Source organism: Panthera tigris, chromosome B3 (assembly GCF_018350195.1).
Source record: "Panthera tigris isolate Pti1 chromosome B3, P.tigris_Pti1_mat1.1, whole genome shotgun sequence".
In the NCBI taxonomy this organism is placed as follows: domain Eukaryota; kingdom Metazoa; phylum Chordata; class Mammalia; order Carnivora; family Felidae; genus Panthera; species Panthera tigris.
This window is the reverse complement of record NC_056665.1, coordinates 31,948,437-31,958,601: the sequence shown is the minus strand read 5'-3', so window position 1 is coordinate 31,958,601 and position 10,165 is coordinate 31,948,437. Positions and strand designations below refer to the sequence as shown.

The following is a 10,165-nucleotide window of genomic DNA, read 5'->3' as shown; positions in this document are numbered from 1 at the left end:
AGCCGGGGATGTGCACGTGTGTGTGTGTGTGTGTGTGTGTGTGTGTCTGTAAATACCTTAAAAAATGAATCTAGCAGACATGTAGTAAGCTGTTCACAGTGGTCACACTTGGGTGAGGAAAGAGTTTGGGGAAATGAAGGGGGATTTTCACTTGCTTGAAATCTATCTATCTATCATCTATCTATCTATCTATCTATCTACCTAGTAAGCAAAAGGAAAACATTGTAAGGCTGTATTGAAGCCTGCTGTGAGAGAGGAGCTGTGAAGGCATCATTGAGCTCTGTGAAATGGATTCTGTCCCCAGCCTACTATGGCACATTCCCCAGCCTGTCTTGAAGTTCAGAAGCAGACCTGAAACTAAATACGGGCCAATGAGATAGAAAAAGAAGTGTTGGCCACAACTTCCCAAAGGAGGTGTTCTTTAAAAGAGAGATGTTTTCTTTACTTCCTCCTCCTTCCAGCTGGTGGAAATGCAGTTGTGATGGCTGGATCTCAAGCCGCCATCTAGGACTATGAGGTGGAGGTCATGAGTTAACTAGGATAGAGCAGTAAATTAGCTGCAAAGAAAGAGCCTGAGCTAAGGCCAGATCTTGGGGCTGGAGGAGATCTCAGAGACTCCTGCTTTACCCATATTCACCATCACATCCAGAGGAAACTGAGGCCCAGAGAGGCCACATGATGTCAGGGGCAGTGGCTGAGCGAGGAGAAGTTTTGCCAGAAATCCTCTCTCCCCCGACACCCCCACGCAAATACAGAGCTCACAGCTCTTTGCCCAGAAACCTCCCTTTCCAGAGCTTGGACTCTGCTCCCTGCTGTGACTGGGGGACCCCATCTGGAACCCAGTCCCTGGGGTTGGGCAAAGGCCCTCAGAGTCGGTTAAGTGGCTGGCTCGAGACACAGCTCTCAGCATTGTGTCTGATGAGAACACAGAAGAACCTCTACCCACTGGTGCCTACTGGTGGGTCTGTCTGTCAGTATCTCCTTTCTCTTTTTCTCTCCTTCTGTCTCCTCGTCCTTCTGTTGCCTGTCTGTCCCTGCCCGTCAGTCTCTCTTTCCACCCCTGCTATTGTCTCTCTCTCTCTCTCCCCCACCCTCATGGTGTCTGACTCAGTCTCTCTGTCCCCCATCTTTCTCTCTCCTTCTCACTCTCTGTCTCTGCCTCACTCTCTGTCAGTCTCTGTGTCTCTCTCTCCTCTCTCTTTCCCTTTTCTATTCCCCTTTCCTGCTCTTTGTTTCGTTTCCCTCTCTGCCTCCCTGTCTCTACATCTGATTGTGAAGTTTGTCTCTCCTCCTGAAGGTTTTAGGCGGCACCCTCCCTTGGCCTTGTCGTGAGCTAGTCTGGCACTGCCCCTGCCAGCTCCTGTCTCTCCCTCACCGCTTACCTGCCCTATCTGCCTCCAGGGCCGGGGGGAGGACTGGCGCTGGTCTCCGAACCCCCTGAGTCTGTAGGACCCCCAAGGAGGCCGGCTCAGGAGTTTGAGTCCTCAGAGCCAGTAGAATAGCCGAGCGGCCAAGCCCATGGAAGGGCAAAAGTCGTCGGTGCTGTCCGTGAGGCAGCAAGAGAGACTAGAACCCTCTCCTTCCTGCTACCTCAGGAGGTTTATCCTTTCTGAGCCAAGGCTGGCAGAGAGGGGCTGTCACGTGAGCCCAGGGGTCACGGGCGCAGCCCCAGCTCTCGCTCAGCAGAAGGCCAGAGCTAGAGGGCTATAGGGATGACCCAAGATTCTCCTGCCAGCGCTCCACACCAGAGCTGGAGTGGGAGGCCAGGAGGGGAAGGACACACACAGCCTGATGGAGGTGTGGGGACTGGATCAGACGCACCACTCAGAGGGGAGAGTGTCATGGTTGCCAGGCCCCAGCCCTGACCCCCCACAATCAGTGGAGGGAAGAGACCAGACTTCTAATTTTGCCTCTACCAGCTACTGAGTGACCACAAGAGAAGCTCTATCCCACTCTGGGCCTGTTTTCCTCTCTGTGCCAGGGAGGGAGGCTGGCTGCCATGCTTCGCTTTACCAGCGTGAGTCTATGATTCTGTCACCCCGCGGCTTCTGGCGCTGTGGGCTTGAAAGGAGTGGGGTGTGGAGACCGTTCCACTCAGAGGGTTTGGGGGAGAGGCCGCGGGAGGGAGGCTGGGTGCTGAAGTCCCGGGGTGGAGCAGTGATGACCATGTGACCATACCGGCCTGGGAATCAGGAGGCCTGAGGTCCAGCTCCACCCCTCCACTCCCTTACCTGACCTCTCTGAGCCTCTGTTTCCCCATCTGTAAAAGGGGATAACTGTGCCAGCACTATTGGGAAGATCCACATGTTCCCACCGGGAGGATTCGGCTCTGAGCAGAGACCAGGAGTTGGGGGTGGGGGGACTGGAGGTGGCTCCTTGGGGATAGAGGTGGGGGTCTGAGGGCCCACAGGAGCCCTGGGGGTGTCAACAAGGGAGGATGAAAGGAGCCTTTGTGGGAAGCAGGAAGGGGCCCTCTGGGGTGGGCTAATTACAGGCCAAGCTCTTCCAGACAAAGCCAGTGGCCTCTGAGTGGCCATTCTTCCGGGGAAGAAAGAAGACTGGAGAGTTCCATTAAGGCCTCTCATGCTGGGCCGAGGAGGGCAGTTTGGAAGTCAGCACTGCTGCCTCTCTCCTCCTCACCCACACCCTGCCCCTTCCTGACTCCTGTGGGAGCCAGGCCTCTGCCTGCTGTTTAAATCTTTTGAAAACCACAGAAGGCTGAATCAGGGAGGCAGCTGGGGAGTGGAGAGAATCCTGGGAAGGGAGCAGGGATCTGGTCATGGTCTGCTACCCTGGGCTCAGTTTTTCTATCCATAAAATGGGAGTGCTATCCAGCCCTGACCTGCTAAAATTCACTGAGGTTTCCAGACTTTGTGGAACTGAGGCCAGGCCCAGAGAAGCCTGACCATTAGGGCCCACTGTATCCTGCCCTGCCACTTACCCCCCTGCCCTCCCTCCTGGGCACCAGCCTGCAGTGAGGCACCAGAATGCATCTCTGAGTCCAAGTGTGAGTCAAAAGCCCAAAATGGTCTTCACTTCTCACAAATGGAATCCAGATGAAGTAGCCAAAAGAACCACTTCGTATGATTTTCTGTACAAGCAAAAGCTGGGTCGAGTTTGTCCATCGATTCATTTATCCTTTCACTCATTTGTTCATGCATTCGTTCATTCATTCATTCATTCATGCTTTAATGGTCCCCCAGGTACCTATCCCTTGCTCAGCCCTGGCCTGGACACACAGACATGATCCCTGAAGAAATACTCAGTCGAGTATGGCAAAGTCACCACTTGAGCCAGAAGAGGAAGGTGCAGAGTGGGGCAGAGGAGGGAATCACTGATCCGGCTCCAGAGGAAGAGGCTTTTAGCTGGTCCGCAGGACACCCAGGGTGACACCAAGTGTGGCTGGGCTATTGGGGCGGAGGAAACAGCACCAGCAAAGGCAGGCAGGGGAGTCAGGGCAGGCCTGGCCTGGGGCAAACGTGAGCCTTCCCAAGACCTTCTGCTAAGTGAAATAAACCAGTCACAAAAGGACAAACACTGTGTGATTCCCCTTCTGTGAGGTGCCTGGAGTAGCCACAGTCATAGACACAGAAAGTAGAATGGTGGTTGCCAGGAGCTGGAGGGAGGGAGGAATGGGGAGTTGTTTCATGGGTGTAGAGTTTCAGTTTTATAAGATGAGAAGAATTCTGGAGTTTGGTTGCACGATAATGTGAATGTACTTAACACTACTAAACTGCACACTTAGAAATGGTCAAGATGATAAACTTTATGTATATTTGACCACAATTAAAAAAAAAATTTTTTTTAACGTTGATTTATTTTTGAGACAGAGAGAGATAGAGCATGAATGGGGGAGGGGCAGAGAGAGAGGGAGACACAGAATCGGAAGCAGGCTCCAGGCTCTGAGCCATCAGCCCAGAACCCGACGCGGGGCTCGAACTCACGGACCGCGAGATCGTGACCCGGGCTGAAGTCGGACGCTTAACCGACTGAGCCACCCAGGCGCCCCTGACCACAATTTTAAAAGGTAACTATACACATGCACACACACACACACACACACACACACACACACACACAACCTTCCCCAGGGACTGAGCTGGGGAGGGGAGGCCAGAAAGGGGAGAGGTCAAGGGCCCTCAAACCATGCTGAGACCAACATGGCCAACTGGACTAGGAGTATTCATGGGGCCTGCTTGCATGGGCGTGCACAGAGGTTGCCCCCAGGGCAGAAGGGAGTGACTCCCATCTTATAATGTCTCTTGGGGTCACTTTAAACATATAAGGGAAGAGAGCCGCTTCAATTGAATCACTGAATCTCTAAGACCTTAGACTGAGCAGGGGCAAGTCATGGCCTCTGGACCCAGGCTGGTGGGTCAGGCCCAGCTATGCAGGCAAAGGTTCCCGGGTGGCCGAGGCCACCCACCCTCTTCCCTAAATGGCCCTTCCCGATACAACTTACAGAGTCTCAGGCCACCACAGCTGTGGGAAGACTTACCGCCCAACTCACACTTATGGTACGGATGGGGCCACCGACACCCAGAGAGGGAAAGGGACCTGCTCAAGTTCATGTGCAAATCAGGTGACTGGAACTCTGGTCTTCTAAACCCTCTTTGACTCAGTTTCTCCTTGGGGGACGTGAAGAAACTGGTTTTTAATCATTGCAGAGGATGCATACCACATACATTGGGACCCTTAGTGGGGCTGGCCAATATCATCTGGTTATCTCCTACTTTATGAAAATAAAGCGTTCCAATCAAGGTGAATTCAAATGAACTCTTAAATGAAGTCTATGCTACCCATAAATGTGCTTTTTGGACTCAGAACTGTAGAACCGTACTTCTCCGGTGTTGGGATATGGCAGCCCCTGATAGTATGAATTTCAATCTTTGAGCCAGTCCCAGGACATGTGAGTAGGGCAAAGTGTAGGTATAGATACAGATCTCAGCTCAGCTTCTTACTAGCTGCGTAATCTGAGATTCTCTCAGCCTCAGACTCTTCATTTGTAAAATGGGAATGATTATATCTACGTCATGGAGCCACGTAGAGTGCCTGCTGCTCCATGAAGAGTATCATGGATGATGATGATGATGATGATGATGATGATGATGATACTGGAGGTGAAGATGGAGGGATGGTGGGATGGTGATGACAGCAGAGATGGTCGTGGTGGTGGTGGTGACGGTAGAGAGACGGTTCTTACCGAGGAGTGTTCAGAATTTCCCTTTTCTTCTCAGGTATCGGCATCAGGAAGGATGGGTTCCAGCTTGACAACTCTTTGGTGTGAGAAGCTTTGGGGTGTCTGTAAAGTGAAGCCGTGCCCCATATTGTGAGTTTTGATTGTGAAGGTAAATTGGTTCCGGAAGCAGGTGCTAAGGCCATGCTCCCAGAGAACAAATGCTCTCCCTTTTCCTTTGAGACCCTCTCACCCACCCAACTCAACAACTCCTGGGAATGAATAGGCATGTGGAGACAGGTTCTCTGGACAATGGGAAGTCCTGATTACCCCCTACCCATGCCAGGACTCCTCATCCCTGACCCTGCGCTAATTTTTCCATAGAACTTATCTTCTAGCATATGTTATAATTTACTGATTTCCCATATTTAGTGTCTATTTTTATACCAGCCTCCCAGTGGGGTCCCAGCCTCCCTCCCCCACTAGAAGAGAAGCTTCAGGAGGGTAGGAACCTTCATTTGGTTCACTGCTGTATTCCAAATGTCTAAAATAGTGCCTGGCACACATTAGATGCTCAATAAATATTTGTTGAATGACCAAATGCTGAAAGGGTGGGATCAATGGCAGCCTTTGTTCCCCACGACAGGCCCAGCTTCCTGGCTTGTTACCTGGTTTCTCCTCAAACAAACAGAGAGGGGTGAGGTATAGCCCAGCGAGCCCGGTGTACAGGCTTTCATACGGGGCCCAGGCTGGGGCTGTGGGAGTGAGGGGGCAGTGCTCAGCTTGGGGGTTAGTCCCTGGCAAGACCATGGCCTTCAGGGGGCCTGAACCCTGGGTTCCTGCATCCCTGCAATACCAGAGGCTGAAGGCCGAGGAGAAGGAGCTGGATCTGGAGTTTGAAGTCTTGAGTGTGGGGTTTAATGAGGAGGGCAGATATGCCCTGCGGCTTACAGCTGAGAACCCCCTGCAGGCCGGCTCTGGGGCTGGGGTACTGTTGCAGGTAAATGATGGGGACCCCCTCCCTACCTGCTCTGCTGTCACCGATGTCATTGAGCAGCAGGATCCTGGCCAGAACCTCGCCCTTACCGGGAACAAGTTTGTCTTTACTTTGCCCAAAGGTATGAAGTAAGGGTAGTGGCTGGGGGGAGAGAAGGACCCTGTAACTCCTGCCTCAGCCCCTATCAGGGACCCCAGGGAGCCTCAGGGAAACTGGGAGGGGCAGGGTCAGAACTCTAGACTGGATCCCAAAGCTCAGCCTGTGTGATCTTGGGCAAATGCTGGCCCTAAGTCAGCCCTTGACTCCTTCCGTGTGACATGGGGACACTGATGTTGAACACAGGGTTTTGGGTGAGGAAGAAATGAAAGGACACATGAGGAGTGGCTTTGTAAATTTACAAGAGCTGAGTGCACAGCAGGTTTGGGCACAATCCTGCCGGATGTCATACTGAGTAACGTTAAATCCCAGTGCCCTGAGTCCCCAGGCTGAGCACCACTGGACTGTGGGCATGGGGGTGGACAGGGAGGTGGAGACCCGGTCTGGCCTTCAGGAAGCTTCCAGACTAGGTAGAGAGGCAGGAATCTCAAGCAGAGAATAGTTAAGTGATCTGGAAGGAGAAGATCCACACCTAGACTGTGAGGTCGTCTAGGCAGGCTACCTAGAGGAGGAGAGATGTGAGGGAATGGGGAAACCAAGTCCGAGGCCTTCAGGTGGCCAAAGATCAAGGACAGTTTGCACTGTTCCCTCCACGTGGCCTTATACAGGACCATGTACCTGAGTAAGAGCCGTCCCATCCCCACATCGGTAAAGCGAGGGGCCCTAGAGGCGTCAACCGCAGGGAAATCTTAGCCAAGCCTCTTAGCTTCCAGCCAAAGGGCAGTCCCCCCAGGTTTCCTGAAGGCCCTGCCAGTCATCTCCACCCCCCGGGGGAGGCAGGGAGACCCCAGACACCGTCCCGGAGCCCATGTGTCTCCCACCCCACACCCCCCACTTTACCCCGCCCTCCAGGGTTCTGCAAGAACGACTGGCAGCACGACGCGCAGCTGCGCGTCGAGGCGCTGCGACTGGGCGGAGCCTCGGGATACCCCGCCCAGCGAGTGGGCGAGGCCATCTTCCCGGTCTTCCCGCGCCCGGACCAGCCCCGCATGAACCTGTGGGCGCGGGAGCACGAGGACCTGTACCGCTACTGCGGCAGCCTGGCCCTGCTGCGCGCCAGCGCGGACCCCACGGCCCGCCACTGCGGGGGCCTGACCTACAGCGTGGCCTTCCGCGAGCACCGGGCCCCTCAGCCTCCAGCCCCAAACTGCCCTCCGGGGGCCGGCCAGCCAGGACCCGTGGCATCACGCCCAGAGCCCCAGCTGCCCAGGCTGCAGGTGGGTGTTCCCTGGGACCCCGCTCAGCTTCTGGCATCACTGCTTCCCCAGTGAGAAGACCCAGAGCCTCTGATAAGCCTGGATGTCCCCAAATCCCAAACTGAGCAACAGAACTTCCCAGGGTGGCCTCGTTCAGTTCTGGGGAACGTGCAGTCTGAGAATGGAGGCAGGTCACCTCCAGTCTGAAGGGGATGGCAGAAAAATAGAGCAAAGCCCACACAGAGCAGGGACACCACGGGGTGGGATGTCTTTTGCCCAGTGGGTAAGTGTCCCCGAGACCCTTCATTCCGCAAACTCAATCTCACGCGTTGTCACCAGGTTTTGAGAGATGCCCGAAGTGACCAGGAGACAGATGTCTGTGTGTGTCCCCCTTTAAGCCCCTCCAGCTCCCACCACGGCCAGGAGGGACTCAGCCCTGAACCAGGATTCTGGCAGCCTCGGACCCAAGTAAGAGAGTCTGCTGGTCCTTGTACAAGCTGAAGGAGGGTTTCCCAGTATGGTCGTGTTTGGCAGCCGGGCAGTGTGTCTGGTGGGCCTCAAAGCCAGTGTAGGTGGAAGCTGGCAGCCCATATCATGGGTGGAGAAACTGAGGATCATCCCCAAGGATGCTTGAGTCCATTTAATACCAACAACATTTCCTGGGGAACTTAGTGTACAGTCGTGCACGGAATCCAAAGCTAGGTCAGTCCCGGAGCTCATGGTGCCACCCAGCTTAAAGACGGTGGGCACAGTGTGGGCATCATGCAGTCCTGGAAGCCATGTGCTGGAAGGGGCACTCTGGTGAGGGAGTGTGCAGGTCAGATTTTGGAGCCTCACAAAGGCTCCTCAGAAGAGATCTTATTGGAGATGAGTCTCTCGTTTATTTGTTCATCACTCATTTACCCATTCATTCAGCCATCAAACGTTGGTTAGGCGCTGACCCTGTCAGACCCTGCGCTAGGTGGGTGAGATTTCAGGATGTCAATTCTGGGCTTTGGGGAAGGTATTCCAGGCAGAGAGACTAGAATAAGCTGCCTGAGGAGAAGGAAAGGGTTTCAGTGGCAACAGAAGCCTGGAGCTGAAGGTGGCTGGCTTTTCCTACAGCCCCTCTCCCGGGCAGTGCATCGGCCTGGGGCTTTAGCAGAGCCCAGGTGGTGGGCTGATCAGGCTCAGGGAGGGCTGATGGGCCAGAGAAAGTGGAGGGAATCAGGGTGTGATGGCAGAAGAGCTAGGTGGCTATTCAATTCGGGAGGCAAAGGGGGAGACCGTTGGTGTGGGAGAAAGACACAATGTGACCTGCTGGCATGTGCCAGGAAGATTGAAAGGAACCCAGGGGCCAGTTTCTCTTGCCAGGTCTCAGCCCGTTATGTGGACCACTTTGGCCCCTGTTCAGCCATTCATTCACCAGTCTATTAACAAATACTTTTGACCGCCTATTGTATGCCCAGGGCTGTGTGCCGGGGAGGCTGAGGATGCCCTGGGTGCTTGTGAGGGAGTTGGAGCTCCCCCGGTTTCTCGGTGACATTCTGCTCTCTCAGGCTGCAAGCAAGCTCCCTGACTTTGGGGCCCTGGCCCCTCTGTCCTAGTTTGTCACAGGACTGCATACACACACAAGAGCCTCAGAACTCAGGGAGAAGCAGTCCCCTGCTCTCTGTGACCGCTGAGAGGCCGGGCCTTGCAGACAGCTTGCAGGCTGCAGCCCTGAATGCATGTGATGGGGCGGCTGCTGCAGGGAAGGGGGGCCTCGGGGTGGCTGAGCCATCCTCAGCAGCTCTAATTTCTGTTATTTAATGCCATCATCTCCCTGCCATTCTCCCTCTTAAAGTGTCAGATGTCTGCTTCTACCAAGACAAGAAAATGGCTTTCAAGGGAGAGGAAAATAGCTTCCCTCCTGGGGGGTCAGCAATCACAACCCTGACGACAGGGTCAGGAAACTGGTAGGGAACAGATAATGCAGCGAGCACCTTTCTGGAACCGGGACTTAGAGGCTCCACACTGGGGCTGGGGCAGCATGCCTGTGGCCAGCTCCCTGGGGAAGTGCATGTGGCCTAGAGCCACAGGGACCCTCGAAACCATCCTCCCTCCCCTCTGTGCAGATGGAGAAAATGGAGCCCTAGAGGGAAGGACTTCACCCAGCTCTCCTTGGCTGTCAACTGAGGAGGAGGAGAAAGACATCTGAAAGTGGGGGTAGGGTGAGATGGTGAGAAGAGACCATGATCCAGAAGGTTGGAGAAAGGAGACTTGCATGCAGTTCAGGGCCAGGAATGGATTTCTGGGCTTCGGACGCAAAGGGGTAGACTCAAGGTCACCTCCTCCAGGAGGCCTGTTCTGCATGGATTTTGTTCCTTCCAGACTATCTTCAGTCCTGTATGCCTCAGGCATGTGAACCAATGAATCTATTCCATTTACAACTGTATTGTGAGCTCGTAAGTTGTTCAATTTGTGTGTCAGGGTTTTTTTCTTTTTAATGTTTATTTATTGTTTTGAGAGACGGAGAGTGCAAGCAGGGGAGGAGCAGAGAGAGAGAGAGAGAGAGAGAGAGAGAGAGGGAGAGAGAGAATATCCCAAGCAGGCTCCGCACTGCCAGTGCAGAGCCTGATGCCAGACTCGAACTAATGCATGACTTGAGCCGAAATCAAG

At 54.1% G+C, this 10,165-nt stretch overlaps 1 protein-coding gene across 1 annotated transcript; it reads left to right on the top strand.

The window, feature by feature from the left end:
* Positions 1–5,984: 5,984 nt before the first annotated feature.
* LOC107179868 (coiled-coil domain-containing protein 33-like) lies at positions 5,985–9,830 on the top strand. Its single transcript, XM_042988411.1, has 4 exons — positions 5,985–6,294; positions 7,182–7,546; positions 7,865–7,993; positions 9,622–9,830. Exons 1-4 carry the CDS (start codon positions 5,985–5,987, stop codon positions 9,640–9,642), a joined length of 825 nt encoding a protein of 274 aa, XP_042844345.1. The 3' UTR covers positions 9,643–9,830.
* Positions 9,831–10,165: the final 335 nt, after the last annotated feature.

Bases quoted from the DNA above. Each gene is read 5' to 3' on its own strand.
- LOC107179868 (XM_042988411.1), top strand. From the start codon at position 5,985: ATGGCCTTCAGGGGGCCTGAACCCTGGGTTCCTGCATCCCTGCAATAC. The intron at 6,295-7,181 runs GTATGAAGTAAG...CCCGCCCTCCAG, and splicing joins TGTCTTTACTTTGCCCAAAG to GGTTCTGCAAGAACGACTGG. The intron at 7,547-7,864 runs GTGGGTGTTCCC...CGTTGTCACCAG, and splicing joins CCCAGCTGCCCAGGCTGCAG to GTTTTGAGAGATGCCCGAAG.